Source organism: Arvicanthis niloticus, chromosome 15, assembly GCF_011762505.2.
Source record: "Arvicanthis niloticus isolate mArvNil1 chromosome 15, mArvNil1.pat.X, whole genome shotgun sequence".
NCBI lineage: Eukaryota > Metazoa > Chordata > Mammalia > Rodentia > Muridae > Arvicanthis > Arvicanthis niloticus.
This window is the reverse complement of record NC_047672.1, coordinates 12745894-12767455: the sequence shown is the minus strand read 5'-3', so window position 1 is coordinate 12767455 and position 21562 is coordinate 12745894. Positions and strand designations below refer to the sequence as shown.

Sequence of the window (21562 nt, the reverse complement as noted above, 5' to 3'; positions counted from 1 at the left end):
AAACCAAACCAAACCAAAAAGAGTTCAAGGCCATTCTGAGTACCCCAAACGAAAGTGGTTAAAGGATCCGAACAATTCATGCAAAAGGTATTAATGGATCTTAAGTACTCGGAAGGCACTTAGCCTTACACATGCAAAACAAAAAAACAAAAACAAACAAACAAAAAACCTCTACCTCAAAAACAAAAAGCAAAACAAACAAACAAACACCCCCCCCCCCCACACCAAACAGCCCAGTTAAATCTCACTTGAACAGAGCTGGCAGGCCGACTCAGCTAGTAAAGGTGCTTGCCACCAAGCCTGATGACCTGGTTCTGACCTCCACATTAAAGCAAGGCACTTACGCCGACTTGTTTTACTTCCCTGGAAAAAAATGTAACTGATTGCATTAGGAAAGACTTGGAAAGCAGCAAACTAAACTAAACTCTCTGCAGAGGGTACAGATCTGTCAGAGTTAATAGTTCACCTGAGCCTCTGAATTCAGAAATTCCACTTGTAGATAATTGGTTCTCAGAAGTACTCACGGTATTTACTCAGCACGGTTGGTAGCAGCACCAGTGTGTGGTGCTGCAATGAGTAACAGTACATGTTCATGGTGGAGTAGTATGCAGGTGCAAAGAAAGCAGCTTTGTTTTCTTCTGGATAGCAGGGTTCAGGCTGCATTCTTAAGTATTAAGAATGAGGCATTTGGGGCAGTGGTGGCGCATGCCTTTAATTCCAGCACTTGGGAGGCAGAGGAAGGCGGATTTCTGAGTTCGAGGCCAGCCTGGTCTACAGAGTGAGCTCCAGGACAGCCAGGACACAGAGAAACCCTGTCTTGAAAAACCAAAAAAAAAAAAAAAAAAAAGAATGAGGCATATGAAGACCAGTGAGTTGGTACCATTTGCAGGAAAGGAGGGGCATTAAAAATAGATGTGTGTAGCATTAAATAGATGTGTGTATGCTTGCGTGTGCACAGAGAGCCTAAAAGGGCTGGGAGGCTCGGGGAGGGGGAGTTTTCATTTTGTCTTCGTATTCTTCACATTTCCAAATGTGTTAAATTAAAAATATTTTTATTATTAAAAAAAAGATACATCTGTGGGAACTAAAGAGATGGCTCAATGATTAAGAGCAATTTCTGTTCTTGCAGAGGACTGGGGTTCAGTTCCAAACACTCACATGGTGGCTCATAGCGGTCCATAACTCCAGTTCTAGGGGATCTGATGCCCTCTGACCTCTACAGGTATTAGACATGCAAGTTGCGCACAGGGGTCCATGCAGGCAAAACTGCTTGTACATTAAATGAATACATCTTTGCAGAATCTGTCTTTAAAAGTATGTGTGTGTATACTCGAATGAACAAGCACGCCCATGTATGTATGTGTGAGTACCTGTTGAGGGGAGAGGTATCAGATCCCCCTTGAATCTGGAGTTAAAGGAAGTTATGAGTTACTCCACATGGGTGCTGGGAACTGAACTAGGGTCCTCAGCCAGAGCAGTGTGTGCTTCTAACTGCTGAGCCATTTCACCGTCCCCTAAACGTGTTAAATCAGGAAGCTGTGAAAAACAAAGCAAAGAGTGTTGGGATGGAGATGGAACATAGGAACCACTGTTGGATTGTCCTCTCCTGTGGTACAGCTTTTACTGCTGAGGGGGACCAAGGCTTAATCTCCAGAGAACTCTTGGTTAGTCTGGGGACACAGGACATAATCAGAGGTTATAGGTGGGTCATGTGATCACCCATCCAGGGACTGTGGGCAGGTCATGTGATCATCTATGTAGGGACTGGCACAGCTGAAGATATCAGTTCCACACCTGTCAGTGGACCACTCTAATCCAATTTAGCCTTTACTTTCCTTTGATAAAGCAGCCTGGCCTGGAGCCTATTTGATAAGGACAATTGAGTTTCTGATCCTCCTGCCTCTTTTCTAAGTGCTGCCGAGATAGGCTTGACCACCATGTCTAGGTGACCACACAGCGCTTCTTTGGCCTCTGGGGGTGAGAGGGACATTTTTTCCAGTGTTGTGGTTACTTGTAAGTTGCCCACACTCCTGTAAGTAGCCTGTCATTTATGCTCCTGTAGGGTAACTCTGGGTTAGAAAAGAAAAAATGACAGACGATTTTCATTCCTGAAATGTATGGATCAGTTACTTATATCTGTACAGGATGTGCCTATGTTAAGGAACTTAACTCTTTCTTTTTCCTTTTTTTTTTCTTTTTTTGAGACAGGGTCACACTGTATATCTCTGGCTGGCTTGGAACTTGCTATGTAGACCCAGGCTGACCTAGAACTCATAGAGATCCACTTACCTCTCCTTTCCAAGTTCTAAGATTTAAAGGTGTACACCATCATGCCTGATCAGAAGAACTGGAATTTTTAAAAATGTACAAATTATTATTGTGTGAGTGTGAATATACTGTGTGCATGGGCCAGGATGGGGAAAACCCAGGACATAAAAACAGTCACTGAAAAACAAAATGAGAATCCAACAGTGTAAATCCAAATCCCGCCACTCAGTGCAGCATCTTTGAGGCTTATAATCCTTTGGTCTCCTAGGGGCTTGGGCAGCCCTGCCTCTCCAGCTCTGCCATCCACAACACCCAAAGCCTGTCTCTTAGGCTACCTCCATCTGCAGCTCTCCTAGGTGGATGTTTTATGGTCCTGGTATCTGCAATATCCTGAGATCTCCATGGCAACTAGAGATTGACCTTCATCAATAGCCCCTCAGAGTCTCACTTGTAGTGCCCTGACCCTGCCATGAGATGCCAAGTCTCAGCAGTTCTCTCTGAACCCTCATACCTTCAAAACCAGTGATACACACGGAACACATTGCCAAGTTCAGCTCAAGTCTGACTCCCTTGGACCACAGCTTCACCAGCTTTGGTGTGTTGACCTCGGGAAATACTTCTGTCTTGTCCCAGTGAAGCCTAGAAGGTTTCACTTCAGTGATGCTGGGCCCCTGTTAGCAGTCAGTCAGATTCTTCAGTCAGTCCTAGCCTGATCAGCACCAGTTCTAGGTCGCAGTCCATCATATGGGTCACAGTAGCAGGAGCCCAAGGAGCAAGTCACAGGACATGTGTGCAGGGGTCTGAAGATAACTTCCCAAAGTAGTTTTTCTCCTATGGTCCGCCCCGGGGGACAAATGCTTGTATCTGCTGAGCCATCTTGCTGGTCTAATTCTGGGTTATCCAGACAAGTCCTTGAAAGCTGATCAGCTGACTGTGGACAGAGGGGGAAGTGACCTCAGGCCTGGTGGTGACCGGCAGACACTTTGATGTTTACCTTGGCGAGCCCCGTGTCCAGCTGTGACCGACAAAAGTGTAATGAGGAGTCTCTGCTGTTGAAAGTCACTTAACTGGGTGAGAGTGGTCTGCTGTATTATGGATATATGCATGTTTTTCATTCTTAGTGTCCCCTCCAGGGCTAATTAGAACCCTGCTCAGCATATGGAACCTAATTGTTTCTTTTTTTTCCTTTTTAAAGATGTATGCATGTTTGTTGTATGATGTATATATGTTTGTTTGCCTGCATGTATGTTTGTGTACTATTGTGGACTGTAAAGAAGTGTACTTGATGTCATTAGAATCTTTGACCTAATGTCGGTCACTCAAGGCTGCTCCTCACCTTTGCCTGAAGCACTTTCTGTGTCAGGCACTTGGTTCTTCTCACTTTGCCTGATTGTTTAGAAAGGCCTCTGGCGTTCTTTCTGTAGGGGTGTGAAAAGAACAGCCAGAGGAATAGGACACTTGCCAGCCAAGAGTTAAAACTATTAGGCATCAGACAAAAGAAACCAATGTGCCTTTAGGTTGTTTTTGCCTAATCATTCCCTAACAAGCCACACCCCCTGCTTGTCTCCACCTTCTTCCTCTTCTCAAGGCTTAGGCGGGTTAGCTGTGTAAGAACAAAATACCTTGGGATGTCCAGTCTGTCATCAGACTGATGAGCAAACAAAGCCATAACCCCTAAGAACTCCTGAGAGGTAGACAGACATTTTTTTTTTTTTTCAAACGCTATTCGTTTTTGCTTTATTAGATGGCTTGTTTCCTAGGCTGTGCTTTCAAACTTCATCCTGTGAACAGGTTGGTGCCTTGGCTTGCTGAGTGTTTTTGTTTTGTGTTTGAGTGACTATGTGGTGATTCTGTGAGGCTTGCTTAAAATACATTGGTCTGAAACCCTTGGGCAGCTTCCTTGTCATATTGACCAGTTGTGAGGGAGTGCTGAGATTTAATTATGATTTTTAAAAAGAGTTATTTGATTTTAATTATTTGTGTGAGTGTGTGTAAATGAGTGAAGGTGCCCTTGGAGGATCTCTGGAACTGGAGTTACGTAGTTGTGTGTTACTGGTGTGGGCACTGGGAACCTAACTCCGGTCTTTTGGAAGAGCATCAAGTGCCCTTAACCACTAAGCCCTCCCTCCCTTCCTCCCTCCCTCCCTCCCTCCCTCTCTCTCTTCTTTCCTGTCTCCTTTTTCTTTTTAAATGATTTGTTTTCATTTTGTGTGTGTGTGTGAGAGAGAGAGAGAGAGAGAGAGAGAAAGAGAGAGAGAGAGAGAGAGACAGACAGACAGACAGACAGACAGAGACAGAGACAGAGACAGAAACAGAGAGAATGCCTATGTGTGGCAGGGTCTGTGCTGGCCTGATGGCAGCTTCCCTTCCCTTGAAGCTGGAGTTCTAGGTGGGTATAAGCCACAGGGCATGTGTGCTGGGAACCCAATTCAGATCCTGGGAGAGAAAAGTGGTTTTTTGGTTTTGTTTTGTTTTGTTCTGAAGTTTCCCCTAATTGTAGTTGCTTTCACTTTCACTGCCAGTGTCAGAGGCAGAGCACATGAACTGCTTTTGCCTCTGCCAAAAGCATTATAAGAAGATCCCGGGGGAAGGGAATTATCAGATTAAAAAAGCAGTCAGAACAGCCAAATATTCAGAAGCCACATACGGATGAGTGAGAAGAGCACGTCACACAGAAGTGTTAACTGGGTTCTGAGGAGTGATTTATCCGTGTGTAAGTGCAGAATGAGCTATGGGGTACACATGAGAATGTCAGTGTTCAGGAGTCTAGCCTATGGCCAGGCACAGTGGCTCACACTTGTGACCCTGGTACCAGGGAGCCAGTGGCAGGAGGAGCATTGCATGTTGGAGGCCAGCCTAGGCTGAATATCATGTTCCAGGACAGCTAGAGCTACGTGAGAGTTCCTGAGGAGGCCAGAGGCCAGACTCTAGGAGCTGAGTTACAGGTGGTTATTTCGAGTCAGCCAGTGAGTTAGCCAGCGTGGGAGCTGAGTAAGTGGGGCCTCTACTAAAGCAGTAGGTGCTCTTAACCGCCAAGCAGTCTCCAGCTCTTTTTATAACTTTTTAAAAGCACAAAATTCCTGGTAATATTTTAATTCCAAGATAGCTAGTAGGCATACCAAATCAGATGAGTGTTTTTCTGTTAAGAAATCAACTATAGCCAGGCAGTGGTGGCAAACGCTTTTAATCCCAGCACTTAGGAGGCAGAGGCAGGCAGATTTCTGAGTTCGAGGCCAGCCTGGTCTACAGAGTGAGTTCCAGGGCAGCCAGGGCGACACAGAGAAACCCTGTCTCTAAAAACCAAAAAAAAAAAAAAAGAAAGAAAGAAATCAAAACTATATAAACTATACATAAAACTATAATTTTTGCATTCTGAAACTGTCAAATTTGACATTTTGATATTTATATCAAATTAAAATGTTTGGCATTGTGCCTTGGAACCCCATTTCCTTGAGCAGGTAATATCTGGGGACTCTTGGCTAAGTGAATTGACCTAAAGTCACATGTCTTCAGAACTGAAAGTCACACAGATTGTCCAGAATGCCAGTGTGATTTCCGGGAAGCATGATACATTGGTGCAGTGACATCATCTTTTAAACAACAGTTATGTATTAAGTGGTCAGAGGAAAAGCAAGCCCCAGCTCCTCAGCCTTTACAGCCTGTGGCTCTGTGTTTGTCTAAAACCTAATAACAAACATTAGCAGTGGTAATTGTATGTACTTTTTTTTTTGGTTTTTTTTTTCGAGACAGGGTTTCTCTGTATAGCTCTGGCTGTCCTGGAACTCACTCTGTAGACCAGGCTGGCCTTGAATGCAGAAATTCGCCTGCCTCTGCTTCCCAAGTGCTGGGATTAAAGGCGTGCGCCACCACTGCCCGGCCTTGTATGTACTTTTTAAGAGCAAGACTTTCGCCTGAAGTATTCTTGCCTTGGTTGGTTTATTGGTCAGCAACAATAGAAGCAGATTCTGCTATCGGCTCTTCTTTTATATATAAGGCTGTTAGGCAAGTAGAGGCGAAGCAGGGGGCCAGAGGTTACTCAGCAGTGGTTAGGCAGACTGACCAGACAGTTGAGTAGACACTCAGACTTGTCATAGTCAGAAGTGCTCTGCCCCACCCCCTGCTGTGAGGGTTTCAACTTTGAGCTTTGCCTTGAGGTATCAACACATGGTGCATACGGGCACCTTGTGCTTGGTTAGTCTTGTGCCCTAAGCTCTTAGATGACTTCTGGGCATTGTTTTTCCCCACCATTTTGTCAGTATATGGTAGAGACCAGAGATCCCAGATAAACAAGGATGGACAGGAGCTGTGCTGTTTGGCCTTTATAGTTCAGTGGGAGGCAGATTGTAATTCAGTGTTTACCAGATAAGGCTAAAAATACTGTGATCAGATCTCCCAAGACAGATTATACGAGGGAAATATATCTTATAGGCTGGGCATATGATGCATGCCCTTATTTCCAGCAACTGGGAGGCAGAGGCAGGTGGATCTCTGTGAGTTTAAAGCTGGCCTGGTCTACATATCAAGTTCCAGGACAGCCAGGATTACACAGAGAGAACCTTTTTCAACGACAACATTATATTATATTTATTTGCATTTGGAGGGGCAGTATTCACTGCCACAGTGGAGCACAGTACATATGGAGGTCAGAACACACTGGTAGGAGTTGGTTCTCTCCTGGAGATTAACCCTAGATTAGCAGGGTTGGTGACCAGTCTCCTACTGTTGGCAGCCATCTTTTTTTTTTCGAGACAGGGTTTCTCTGTGTAGTCCTGGCTATCCTGGAACTCACTCTGTAGACTAGGCTGGCCTCGAACTCAGAAATCAGCCTGCCTCTGCCTCCTAAGTGCTGGGATTAAAGGCGTGGGCCACCACCGCCCGGCTGTTGGCAGCCATCTTGTTAGCCCATATCTGGGATAAGAAAATTAGGGTAAGCCCCATTCAGTTAGTGAGCAGAGCCAGAGTCCTAAGAGTGCATAGTGACAATCTGTGACAGTTAGTGAGCAGAGCTAGTGTCGTAAGAGTGCATAGTGACAATCTGTGACAGTTAGTGGGCAGAGCCATCACTCTGAGTGTGACAGGCAGTTTGACTTCTGTGGATGAATTAGTGACCTTGAACAAGTCACTCTGAGCTTCAGCTTCCATTTGTAGAACAGGCAGTTGTGAGAGGTGAGAGGTCGTGCACACAGAATACTCAGTACAATGGTGATCAGGAGTTATGAGTGGCAGCTGTTTTTATTCTTGTGGGTATTTTATGTTAGTTTTATGAGACCCTTATTTTTTTTTTTTTGGAATTTTTATTTTATGAATGTTTTGCCTGTGTTTATGTCTGTGCATTATGTACATGCAATGCCCACAGATTCCAGAAGAGAGCATTGGATCCCTTCTAACTGGAATTAACTATCTAACAGATAGTTGTGAGCTACCATGTGAGTGCTGGGATCAAACCTGGATCTTCTGGGACATCATCACGTGTTCTGAACAACTGAGCCATCTCCCCAGCCAATATGTAATTACATTTTTAACTTACAGAAGGAATGTCGGCTTTTAAGGTTTTGATAATCTAGAGGGTATAATTTCTTGGTTCTGTTTACATTGGCATACATCCTTCTGTGTGTATACATTTTCATCTTTGCATATATAAGGAACTAAGTGGTGTTATGAGCCTCCTCCCACAACTGAGTCTTTTTCCCTTTCCCTCTTTGGATCATGTAACCTGTGACAGCAGCCGAGCGGTGAAGGAGACATTTATTCTTGGCTAAGAATAGCAGAAGAGGGCTTAAAACGCGCATATCTGTCTCTCTACCTTTGGTGGGTGATGAGGGGAGGAACTGGCTAACAAAAGGGAGAGATGTCACTTCTGAGGGTGGGTGGAGAGTTTCTGCAACTGTAGGATTCTCATTCTTTTGTCTCTTTCATGCTTTTTTTTTTTTTAAACAGCTATCTTAGCTCTATGTGTATGTGTCATTTAGTGTGCTCAGGGTTATAAAGAAATGAGAGAGCTGGTTCACATGCCATCAGTCCTAGCATTCAGCCTGGTCGAGAGAGAGAGAGAGAGAGAGAGAGAGAGAGAGAGAGAGAGAGAGAGAGAGAGAGAGAGAGAGAGATCGATCCAGGACAGCCAGGGCTGCATGGAGAAACAAACAAACAAATGAGAGGTTGTCTACTCGTCACTCTGACAGTCTTAGATCTGACAAAATTATTGGTCAGCCTACCTGAAGAGGACTTCTGGCACGCAGGGAGCCTGTCCTCAAGATAAATAAGACCAAAGCAGGGTAGAAAGTCAGCTGAGCACTGTGCAGTGCTCACTGGGGTGCAACTAAGTGGTATCCAAAATGGCGACCTGAGTGTCCTCATGTCAGAGAATTACACTTCAGATGCTCTTTCCATTTCTGTGTCACGATGTCCCCCGGCTCAGCATTTACACCGTTGCCTCTTTCTTTCAAACTACAGGGTTACCACAAATGTGTTGTATTTAACAGGCGTTTCTTTACCAGTGGGCATTTCAGTTCTCTCATCTTTGTAGGTTGTAAGTGTGGCTGCCTGCGGTTGTGGCTCAGTGGCGGAGACTCTGACCAACAAAGGGACACTGCATCCACTCTGTAAGAAAATTTCCTGGGTCTGGTGTACTTACTCGGAACCCCAACAACAGGCCTCATCTGGGGAAGCCTTGGTCTGCCCCGTGAAGGGATTACTGTGGAGCCATTCTGTAGGTTTGGCAGGACAAAACCAAGGCAGGGTGTTTGTTGAGGAGGGAGGGGGAAATCAGAGCCTGGTTGAGACAGAGCTCATGGGGTGGGGATGTGGACGCTTGTTGGCCTCTGTGAGAGTTCTGGAGACAGGGGACAGGTTAGGAAAAGAGGTGAAGGTGAAGGGTGGGGTCAGACCCTGGAGGAGAGCATCCCAAGGGATGGGTGGTTTCAGGAGAGCTTCAGCTAGGCCAGGCCTTTGTGCCTCGGTGGTTAGGGTGTTGTGGACAATAGACCAAGCATGCAATGAGTCCGGTTCATGGTTTTCAGATAGCATTTAAATAGGTTTCATAAAGTTTTATCCATTCAAAGTATACAATCAATGGTCTTTAGTATATTCACAGTCATGGTTGGTGACTCTTGACATAGACAATTTTAGAATAGTTTCATTAACTTAAAAAAAACTCACCTCTGTATCTGTCAATTATCACTTCCTTGTTCCCATGGGGGCTCCTCGATCTCTCTGCCAGCCCTAAGTTCCTGATGAGCATCCTGTCTCTGTGGATACCTCCGTTCTGGTCTTCTTCATGAATGGAAGAGTCATTCATATGTGAATGAATGGGACCAGCTTCCTTCATTCAGTGTGGTGCTGTCAAGGACTGTCAGAATGGCATGTCATTCTTTTAAAATGTTCAGTTGTGGGGGCCGGAGAGATGGCTCAGTGGTTAAGATCACTGATTGCTCTTCCAGAGGTCCTAAGTTCAATTCCCAGCAACCACATGGTGGCTCACAACCATCTGTAATAGGATCAGATGCCCTCTTCTGGTGTGTCTGAAAACAGCTACAGTGTACTCATATAAATAAATAAATCTTTAAAATGTTCCATTGTGTGGACAGACCAGGTTTGGTTGATCTGTTTATCTACTGATGGAGTTTGGGACTGGTTTCGTTTTTTTTGGCTGTGTGAGTTATGTGGGTATGAATACTCACAGGTAGGTTTTTGTGATGGTGTTTTCCTTACTCTTGGACGTGTACCTAGGAGCAGAATCTGAGTCAAGGGGTAACTCTGTGGTTGCTTAAAAACTGCCAGAGTTGCTGTACCGGTTTTCATGTGCACCAAGGGTCCTGGTATCTCTGTATTTTGTCCACATTTGTTATCCAGCCTTTTTCTTCTGACCTCCAGCCTCTTGGGAAATGTGGTTGGTCCTGTTTGGGTTTTTGTTTTTTTTTTTTTTCCCCTGATTGTGGTGTAGTTGAGCCACTGTTCCTGTGTTTCCTGACTATACGAGCACCTTCCTTGCAGAAATGTCTGTTGGGGATCCTTTCCCTCTTTGACTTGGTTGTAAGAGTTCCTTATATAAAATGTGAATAAGTCTCTTATTAAATGTGTACCCAGGGTCTTGTGCTGGGCGAGCACTATAGGGCTCGGCTCTGTTTTGGTTTTAGGGGCCTTTTCTTTGCTCTTGGTAGATGATGGAGAAGCTCTGTGGTCATGTGGTGGCTGTGATGGTTTGATGACAACTTCCAGCCTTTTGGTTTTGGTTTGGAGATAGGATCTCCTTAATAGATGCCCTAGATTGGTTTTGAACTTGGTTTCCATCTGTCTCGCTTCCTCAGTAGCTGCGATCACAGACTTGTGCGCCCAAGCCAAGTTTGTACTTCAAAACACTCTTCATGAGGTTAGGTTTAATTATTTTTTGTTGTTTATGTTGTTGCTACCTTATCTGAAAAATAATTTGCCAAATCTAAGGGCATGGAAGTTTGCTCCCTCCTCTCCCCTCCTCTCCCCTCCTCTCCCCTCCTCTCCCCTCCTCTCCCCTCTTCTTCTTTCCCCCATGCCCTCCTCCTCCTCCTCCTCCTCCTCCTCCTCCTCCTCCTCCTCCTCCTCCTCCTTCTTTTATAAGAGGTTTTAAATTTTAGCACACTGGGGATTAAACCCAGGTCAAGTGCTTGCTGGGCAAGCATTCTACCACTGAACTACTTCCCTAGACTTTTGGAGTTCATTTTAATACATGACAGAAGGGGGACATTCTCTTGCATTGATCTAGGCACTCTATGTTAAAAGAATTCTCTCCACACAGAGTGTTTTTGACACCCTCTAGCTTCCTATTGCTGAGATAAAACACCGTCATGAAGGGAAGTCAGGTCAGGAACCTTGAGGCAGAAACTAAAGCAGAGGTCATGGAAGAGTGCTGCTTACTGGCTTGCTCCCACAGCTTACTCAGCTGGCTTTCTTAGAGAACTCAGAAACCTCTGCCAAGAGATAGTACCATCCACAGTGGGCCGGGCCCTTCCACATCAATTAAGAAACTGCTCTACAGCCTTGCCTGCAGGCCAACCTGGTAGAGGCATTTTCTCACTTGAAGTTCCTTCTTCTCAGATGACTCTGGTTTGTGTCAAGTTGAAAAAAAAAACCTAACCAGTATACTGTCAAAGATCATCTGACCACAGAAGTGTGGTTTACTTTGGGATTTTACGTTCCCCTGATTTGATTCCTATACTGGCTTCCTTTGCCCATGTTCCTGTAGCATTGTGTATAGTGCTGCAGCTTTGGAGTTGGTTTGGGAATCAGGAAGTAGAAACCCTTCTTCCTGCTTCCTTTTCAGGATTGTTTTGACTATACTAGGTCTCTTGTCAGCAAGTAAAAAGTATATATCTGAATATAAATATGGGGTAATCTAGGCTAGCCTGGAACTCATTATATAGCTGAGACTGGCCTCAGACTTATGGCAGTCCTTCTGTCTCAGACACTTCAATTATAGATGTGAGCCACTACACTCAGTTCAGAAAACCATTTGAAGAAAGACGTCCCTGGTTAGTGGGTGAGCATCTGCAGTGGGCAGCCTTTCACCCTAATGTTTTCTGAGCCACGAACACATGATGTTTTCTCCTTAGCTAGTTTTCCTTTCGTGAGGGCAAGGAAGGGCTGTTGTGTGTGTCACACTAGCCAAGGCTGACTTTGAACTCCTGATCCTCCGTCTTCTGAGTGCTGAGATTTCTTTAAATTTTAACGGTGTTTTGTCTGTTAGTTTTGATAGTATTTTTTGAGGTTTTTAATTAATTAATTTTATTTTATTGTTTTGAGCCTTATACAATTCATGCCTGGGGCTTGCTATTAAGTTCCTGATCTATACCACCCTTCCCACCCCCACTCTACCTCCCAGTTTGTAAATATGTGCCTCCACTCCACACCACTGTGAGACCCTATCTTTTTTTTTTTTTTTTTTTTTTTTTTTTTGAGACAGGGTTTCTTTGTATAGCTTTGGCTGTCCTGAAACTCACTCTGTAGACCAGGCTGGCCTCGAACTCAGAAATCCTCCTGCCTCTGCCTCCCAAATGCTGGGATTAAAGGCGTGAGCCACCACTGCCCGGCTTTGTGAGACCCTATCTTAAAAAAAAAAATTCTTTGGCAAGGACCAGGAGGGGCACTAGAGAACTCCAAATACCCTGCTGTCAGTCAATGACCCCTCTTTTTATTTGCTTATTTTTGAGACAGGGTCATACTTGGTAGCCCAGATCAGCTTGGATCGGGCAGCATCCTTCTGCCTCAGCCTCGTGGAGAAGAGCGGGGTCACAGGCATGCACTACCACACCTGCATTTATCAACTGTTCTAAAACAGAAATAAAGAAGAAAGACTCAAATAGATCATGAGGGAAGGGAGCCATGCTAGCATAAAGATCGCGGAGAAGGTGGGCGGAGTACTTGCTGGGAGGTGAGGGCTGTTTCTGCTCCACAATATGGAGCCCATAAGGGCATCCTCATTATGCGCACGCCGCTCTGGTGGCCGCCCTGGTGGCCGTCCTGGCCTTCCTCTGCCGTTCCTGTACGTTCTTTCATTTTTCCTCCTCACGTGGGTTCATTCCTTTCACTCTCCTGCAATGGCGTCTTTTCTAGCATGAGGAGGAGAGGGCGCCCGTCCCAACAACATTTCCAAGCAGATCGTTGTCAAAATAGTTGTGAAGTTCATTTTTTTCTTGTCTGCTAATTTTTTGTTTTTGTTTTTGTTTTTCAAGACAGGGTTTCTCTGTGTAGCCCTGGCTGTCCTGGAACTCACTCTGTAGACCAGGCTGGCCTCGAACTTAGAAATCCGCCTGCCTCTGCCTCCCAAGTGCTGGGATCAAAGGCATGCGCCACCACCGCCCGGCTTGTCTGCTAATTTTAAACTCTAAATTTGTTCATATTTATTGCCATAAGTTTAACTTCTGACACATGTTGTAGAGATTTGAGCGTTAGTGCTTTGTTGATTTTTTTCATACAACTAGCCTCTAAAAGTCTGTCGTGGTTTGAATAGAAATGACTCGTAGGCTTATATTTGAGTGTTTGGGGTTCCAAGTCAAGTGGACTGTTTAGGAAAGATTAGGAGGTGTGACACCTTGTTGGAGGAGCTGTGTCATTGGGGGTGAACTTTGAGGTTTCAGAAACGCACACCACTACGGGTAAGCAGTACCAACTGCTCCAGAGACATGCCTGCCTGTCGCCATGCCTTCTGCCTCGATGACCAAGGACTAACTCTAAAATTGTAAGCAAGCTCCCAGGTCGTGCTTGCTAGCTTTATCTCGCCTCCCTCCCTCCTCTCTTTCTTTCAACAGGGTTTTTCCGTATAACCTTGGCTGTCCTGGAGCTCACTCTGTAGTCCAGGCTGGCCCCAGACTCAGACCTGGGATTAAAGGCCTGTGGCACCACACCCTGCTAGTGTTTCTTTATAAGTTGCCTTGGTCATGGTGTTTGATCACAGCATTGGAACAGTGACTCAGATAGAATGGTGGCATGGTAGCTGGATCAATGCATGCAGGTTCCTTGCGTCAGACCCAGCAGCACACACAGGTCTGTGGCCAGCTTTGTTCAGCTCCAGGGACCTTTTCTCCACATCTTTTTTACAGTTAACCTCTGAGCTCTTTCTCTGGGACATCCTTATCTCTCCCATTTCCTGTAACCACTTTCCAGCTGCCCTATTTCCCTAAGTGCTTCCAAGCAGTGCTTCAGGGTTTCCTGCTTCAGATGCTGGGAGAGAGCTATCATTATCTAACCACAGGATGGTACCTGACGCATCCAGGCTGTGGGTTGGTTTCTCTGGAGTCCAACACATATCCTTGGTGTTGCAACTCATGCTTAGGGAGGGTCACAAAAGTAGGGCTAAGGTAATGTCGCTCTGGACAGTATCCTGTCCTCCGAGAGCCCTGAGAACCCTGGGGATGTATGAGAGTGATTACCCTGCCCAGTGCAGTGCAGAGACAGCAGGCAAGAAAACTGCTTTTCAGAAAACTGTGAAAATCTCTAGTGCCCTTGAGAGTATGAGCATAAGAAGTCAGCATTCATTTAGATTAGAAAAATAGCCAAGTATCTTAGGAGGAAGCAGAGCACAGAAAAGTGAAGCTAACTTAGTTCCTCTGTGTGTGTGTGTGTGTGTGTATGTGTGTGTGTGTTTGAATGTCTGTATGTGCCATAACATCGCATTAGTTGGTTATCTGCTTACTTGAGGGAGTTGGTTCTCCCACTGTTGGTTCAGGGAGTTGGATTTAGGTTGTCATTCTTGGCAGTGAGCACCTTTATCTGTTAAATCATCTTTCTCATATTTCTTTTATTCATTTTAAAAGATTTATTTTATTAGTGTTTTGCCTGCCTGCATGTCTATGCATACCTGGTACACAGACCAGAAGAGGGCACTGGATCCCCTGGAACTGGAGTTATAGGTGACTGTGAGCCTCCATGTGGGTGCTGGGAATCCAGCATCACTGAGCCATTTTTCCAGCCAAAATTTGTTTGTTTGTTTGTTTGTTTTTGAGGAAGAGTCTCATTGTGTATCCCTAGTTGGCCTGGAATGTGCTATGTACACCAGGCTGGCCTCAAACTCAGAAATCTGCCTGCTTCTGCCTCCTTAGTGCTGGGATTAAAGGCATGTCCCACCATGCCTGGTTGTTTGTTTGTTTGTTTGTGTTTTGAGACAGGGTCCAATGTAAAATATTGTAACTCAGGCTGTCCTGGAGCATGCCTGCCTCAGCCTCCCCAGTGCTAGGATGCAAGCTACAATGGACATGTCTGTAGGTATACATGATACATGTATTCTGTATAAATTGCATTGAGCTGTTTAGGGTGTTCTTTAAGGTCATTTTAGTGAGTTAAAGAATATAAACAATTTACAAATACTTGTGAAATATAAGGTTGAATTACCTTTTTGAGAATTTTTTTGCGACATGGTCTCCTGTAGCTCAGACTGACCTTGAACGTGTGATCCTCTTACCTCAGACTTCTAAGTGCTGGGATAACCACACCCAGCTTGGGCCTCATTCTTTTTCATGGTGTTGACATAGCTCATATTCCTATTAATAGTATTTAATTTTCATTTCTAATGATCCTTGTGGGTGTTATTTTTATTTTTTTACTTTTAAGTCTTTACTTTTATTCTCTTAAAAGTTATTTTTACGTGTGTGGATTTTTGCCTGCGTGTTTGCCACCGTGCTTGTACCTGGTGCCCGAAGAGACCAGAAGAGGGTGTCAGGTCTTATGGAACTGGTGTGACAGAAGGATGTCAGCCACCATGTGGATGCTGGGAATCAAACTTGGGTCCCCCAGAAGAGCAGCCAGTGGTGCTCTTAACCACTGACCTGTCGGTGTCTCCAGCCCCAAATCTTTAATTTTAAAGGGACAGCTGTGTTATCTGATGTCTGTGCACTTCTGTTAATAGGAAGGTTTAAGCATTTGAATCTACTTTAGAGTTTTTAAAAACTGCTAACTCTTGACTCTGATAGGAAACATGTAACATGAAACTCACTGTTTTACCCATCTGATGCACACACAGCTAGCTCAGTCCTGTGTTGTGTACTCGTGGTGTGCCACACACCCTTTTTCTGAACTGAAACTCTGCCTGTTGAACAAGAGTGTGTCATTTCCTCCCTGCTCCCCAGCCCCTGCCTTCTTCCTGTCTGAATCTGACTAGGTGAAAAGCCTCATGGGAGGGGCTTGGCCATAGCTCAGCTTGTAAAGTGCTTGCTCTGCAAACAAGAGGACCTGAGTTTGGATCCCACCACCGTTTGTATCTGTGATGCAGGGTGGGAACAAAGACAAGAGGCTCCTTGGAGCTTACTGGCTAGCCATTCTAGCCAATTGCTGAGCACAAGGTTCAGTGAGGAATTCTGTCTCTCTAAAGATGACAGAGGAATTGAAGAAGACACTTGATTGTCATCAACCTTTGGCCTCTACTTTCACACACATGTACATATGTACTCACATCTCACACACACACACACACACACACACACATTACCTCATATAAGTAGAATCATGAAGGCTTTGTCTTTTGTGACCAAGGTTTTCAATTATCCTAATATCTGTAAAGTTCATCTATGTGGTAGCATGTGCCGATGACTTCCGATTAAGGCTGAACACTGTCTTGTGCATATTTCACAGGTTGTTTATTGACTCGTCCATCTAGGGACACTTGAATCACTTCTCCATCTTAGCCTTGTGAATAATTCTGCTATGAACATTTGTATTGTGATAGTTTGTATATACTTGGCTCAGGGAGTGGCACTATTTGGAGGCCTGGCCTTGTTGGTGTGGGTTTTTGTCTTGTTGAAGGAAATTTGTCACTGTGGGCATAGGCTTTGAGATCCTCATCTTTGCTGCCTGGAAGCCAGTCTTCTCCTAGCTGCCTTCGGAACAAGATGTAGGATTTTGAGCAACTCCTACACCATACCTGCCTGGATGCTGTCATGCTCCCGCCTTGATGATAATGTACTGAACCTCTGAACCTGTAAGCCAGCCCCAATTAAATGTTGTCCTTATAAGAGTTGCCTTGGTCATGGTGACTGTTCACAGCAGTAAAACCCAAACTAAGACATGAATGAGTAGCTCTTTGAGATCCTACTTTCATTTTTTTTTTTTTTGGGGGGGGGGGGGGTTTCGAGACAGGGTTTCTCTATGTAGCCTTGGCTGTCCTGGAACTCACTCTGTAGACCAGGCTGGCCTTGAACTCAGAAATCCGCCTGCCTCTGCATCCCAAGTGCTGGGATCAAAGGCATGTGGCACCACCGCCCGGCCCTACTTTCATTTCTTAAAAAAATACATACGGAGGGCCTGGAGGGATAGGTCAGTGGTTAAGAGCCCTGGCTGCTCCTCAATAAATAGACCTGGGTTCGATTCCCAGCACCCATGATGTGGATCACAAACATCTGTAACTCCGATTTCATGGGATCTGACACCTTCTTCTGACCTCTGTGGGCAGTAGGCAGGCATGCAGTGTCTAGACATACATGCAGGTAAAACACTCATATTCGTAAAACAAAATAATACAAAATAAAATATCTACTCAGAAGTGGGATTGCTATGTGTAGGCCTTGTATTTTAAAATATATTATTATTATTGTTTTGTTTTTCGAGACAGGGTTTCTCTGTGTAGCCCTGGCTGTCCTGGAACTCACTCTGTAGACCAGGCTAGCCTCAAACTCAAAAATCTGTCTGCTTCTGCCTCCCAAGTGCTGGGATTAAAGGCGTGCGCCACCACTGCCTGGCTTTCAAAAATATTATTGTCATTATCATCATCATCATTATTTACAACCATATGGTCTTTCTATGCCCGCCCTAGCTCCGAATAATGACACAGAGACTTATATTTATTTATAATAGCTTTAGGCCTTAGGTTACTCTTGTTCCCAACTAGCTTGCATAACTTACGTTCTGCACGTGGCTTGTTCTGCACTGAGTCTCTAGTCCTGGCACCTGCTTTCTCTTCTGTAGCAAATTCACCACACATGATTCTTTTCCAGAGTGCTTAAGTCTGGCCGGAAGTCCCACCAGATTTCTTCTCCTGTGCTCTAGGCCCTCAGCTGTTTATTAAAATCAATCATAAGGTGAGAGAGGGAGTGTTTACAAAATATGACGCAGCCATATGAATAACAGTGCCAAAGTCTGGTCTGCACTCAACTCTCTGCTGGCACAGAAATCGGCGTTTGAATATATACAAAGACGACCTTTATACAGTGCACAGAGAGATGAAAGGTCACTCCAACAATTATTATTAACCAAGGACTATATTATTTAAACACTAGAAGAGGAATGGGGCGTAGCGCAGTCAGAGGAGCACACGCCTAGCATGTGAAGGACCCTGAGTTCGGTTTTTTGTCCCACACATTCAAATACGGCCAGACATGGACTCCGATGAGCTGACACGATGAATTGGCAAACGCAGTTGAAGGGCTGAAGGAATAAACTTGCTGCAAGAGATAGAGACAGGGAAGAAGAAGAGGTGGACTGATTGCTTCCCTGTTGAGTTAGAACAGAATGGCCTTGCTCCTCATCCTGCCTTGTGTAAAGAGCCTTGTGGTTCACTGGTTTCAGTTTCGAAGTTCACTGATGGCTTGGCATGGGATAGGGGACTGTGTTCTGGTTTGGTCAGCCTGTTGAGCCTAGTATGAGAGCTCAGGCCAAATCAAAGGCTTTGTGTAAATCTTCATCTCCTAAAGACCTACCATTTCCTTCTGAGATGGCTCAGAGGTTGAGAGGGCTTCCAGAGGCCCTGAGTTCAATTCCCAGCAACCACATGATGGCTCACAACCATCTGTAATGGGATCTGATGCCCTCTTCTGGTGTGTGTCTGAAGACAGTGATGGTGCACTCATATAAATAAAATAAATAATTCTTAAAAAAAGAAAAAGATCTACCACTTAACACATTGATGTGGACCCGGGCCTTGAACACACGGTCAGCTATTTAAGTTAGGTTATAACAGTGACCTTTCTGCAGACAGAATTATAATGAGAAATGAGACATTTGACTGATACCTTTCCTAGACACAGTGTCTCCTAGAAGTCTCTTCAGTATTAAGGAGGCAGTGTTGTTTGGGACTAGGATGGTGTAGGCTGGAGGAGATAATGCCAGGCAACACATGGTAAGACAGCGGGGAACACTAGAAATGTCAATTGGTGCCCCTCTGTTCCCAGGCGTGGGCATCCGCTCTTGGGATCTGGTCCCATATCCACAGGGGAGTTATGGACAGGGGTTTGTTGGATGGTTTTCATGCACAGCCTTCCTCTGTCCTCTCACTGTGCTGCCCCCCAGGGCATCTGTCTGTTTCTGCCTCCCCAGAGCTGGAATTGCAAATGCATGCCACCATACCTGGCTTTTTATATGGGTGCTAGGGAGTCAAACTGAGGACTTGATGCTTGTATAGAAAGCACTTTCCTGACAAGGCTGTCACCCATATTTCTCTAAATCAGCCAATAAAAGAGATCAAACTTGTTTCCTTAACAATAAAACCCACTAGTTTCTCCCTGTGTCTTAGAAAGGCCCTTTCTACTCTGAGGTTAGGGATGAATCCACCCATTCTTCCCTGGGGCTGGCATGAAGACCTCACCTCTGACCCATTTGTCTCTGCTATGCTGTCTTGGAGCCAGAGTCAGGATTGGAGTAGGGAAACAGATGGGCTTGAGTTGAAATGGCACTTGTGGTCTTTCCTTCGAGACCGTGGGCAGGTGTAATTGCTCAGCTACGTGCAGTAAGCGTGTCAGATCTCCCTTACAAGGTGGAGATACATATAAAGCTCCACAGTTCTGCTCTGTTGGAGAGATGCAGTAGAACAGGGAACTAGAACAGTAGAACGTGTGTGCATGCGTGTGCATATGTGTGTGTGAATATAAACTACATAAATATATATATATATATATATATATATATATGTATGTATATATGATTTACTATAATAACCATTTGTAAATATACAAATCATTTGTTGAGATTCAGTTGCTTATAGACAATGTATAACCAGTCTCCAGAGTTCTTTAACTTGTAAACTGAAACGGCCATTGAACAATACCCCCAAGCTGCACCCCCCCAAGCCCTCCCACCATTTTGCTTCTGTCTGTGACAACTGTGGGCATTTCCTACATATTTGTGTTTTTGTGATGGTCCCTTTTCCCCTTGACATAATGGCCTCCAGGTTCATCTGTGGTGTGTGTCCCTCCAGTCTTGTCACAGGGCTCCCTGCCCATTGTTTCCTGTCATTCCCATGTTGCAATTGTATAGACATCTCTCGAGCCGAGTCAGCTTTGCTTTCTGCTCATGTCTGGGTCAGCACATGTTCTTATCGTTGAATGAGTGTTTGGACAAATGTTGGAGTCCCCACATTCGAAGTTGTACCACCGAGTCTTCATTCTGGTTCACCCCACATAGATCCCTTCTGCACTTGCCTCCGGCATTACACGTGTGGTCCTTCAAAGCAGAGAAATGCGTTCTTAGGCAATTCTGGAGGGTTGAAGTTCAAAGCTGAGGTCTTAGCAGGATGCTGCTCCCTCTAGAAGTTTAGGAGGGGATCCTGCCTCCCTTGGTCTCACTCTGTAGCCCAGGCTAGTCCAGAACTCATGACAATCCTAGCTTCAGCTTCCTGAGTCCTGGGACTCAGGCGTGAGCCACCACACCTGATGGTCGGTCTTCTTTCTCTTATGAGGATATTTGTCACTAGGTTATTGGTGGCAGACACTTTTAAATCCAGGACTTAGATAGTAGAGGCAGGAGGACCAGAACCAGTAAAAAGGTGAATTCAAGGACCACATGGAATATATGACACCCTATCCTCCAACTCAAAAAAGAGTCTTGTCATTAGATTTAGGACTCACTTTAATAAGCTAGAATGACTGTATCTGTGTACTTGTAACTGCATTTCCAAATAAACCCATATTCATAGGACCTGGCAGTTGGGGTAGGAATGTCTTTTAGACAACCACAGTTCAACCCCACCCTCTGAGGTCTGTCTGTCTTGACCATACATCCCACTTTGAAATCATCTGCTGTTTTTACAGGGCTGGAGAGAGGGGACTCGGAAGTTGTGAATGAAAGGTTAAGTTCCAGAATTGAAGAGTCTGGGGTATGGGGGACTCTAGAGTGGAAGTTTGATATCACAAGCATTGATACCTTATTTTTCAGGTTGATCGTGTCCTGAGCTGAAGATGTTTCCAGAACAGCAGAAAGGGGTAAGACGCTAGCTCTTCAATTATGGAAAGTCTGGGCTGAAAATCTGAAAATATATAACCCATGAATTTTGGCTCATCACAGATTAGTCCAACAAGTGACTAGAAACAGGTAACATCTCTCGGAAGAGGACTGAAAGAAGGACAGACACTCCCTGTCCCCTGTAGACATCCCATGCCATCCCCTTTCTAGTTCTGTGACTAAGCTCTAGCACACTCTGTCCCACACTCATCCGTCTGAAGCACTGGTTTCCAGACCCAGAATCCTCCAGGATTCTGCCCCCTGCCCTCTGCCTGACTGTCTCTTCCACACTGCTTGCCTGGTTTTCTGCTCCATTGACTTGTTCCAGACACCAGCTTGGAGTGGGACCCAGGAAAATGTCAGCCGGTCATTACTTTCAGTCTGACCTGTTTGTTGCCACCTTTTAGAGTTCTGTTTTGTTGTTTTTGTTTTTATTTTGTTTGTTTCCCACACCACTCAACAAGACCATCTTTTCTTGATTGCATCCTGTACTTACAGGCTTCCGAGGCCCAGCTTCCTGGGCTTCCATCTGGGGTAGGGCTAATTCAGCTGCTGTTCACTACCCACAAGGCAATGGTTCTAGGAAACTACCCACCAGTGTCTCAGGATGATCAACCCCTTTGTATAA

General features: G+C 45.0%; 1 protein-coding gene across 6 annotated transcripts in view; it reads left to right on the top strand.

Annotated features, from left to right (window-relative positions):
• The window catches only part of Snx10 (sorting nexin 10), a 60364-nt gene that overhangs the window by 15203 nt on the left and 23599 nt on the right, over nt 1-21562 (top strand). For 2 of the 6 annotated variants that reach the window (XM_034519352.1, XM_034519350.2), the window contains one exon: nt 20869-20915. In XM_034519352.1, coding sequence (XP_034375243.1) covers nt 20892-20915 — 24 coding nt within the window. In that variant the 5' untranslated portion in view covers nt 20869-20891. Of the gene's footprint in view, nt 1-3234; nt 3340-3843; nt 4060-8848; nt 8868-20868; nt 20916-21562 lie in introns of those variants that run through there. The other 4 variants (XM_034519355.2, XM_034519354.2, XM_034519353.2 and 1 more) reach the window with 4 other exon arrangements.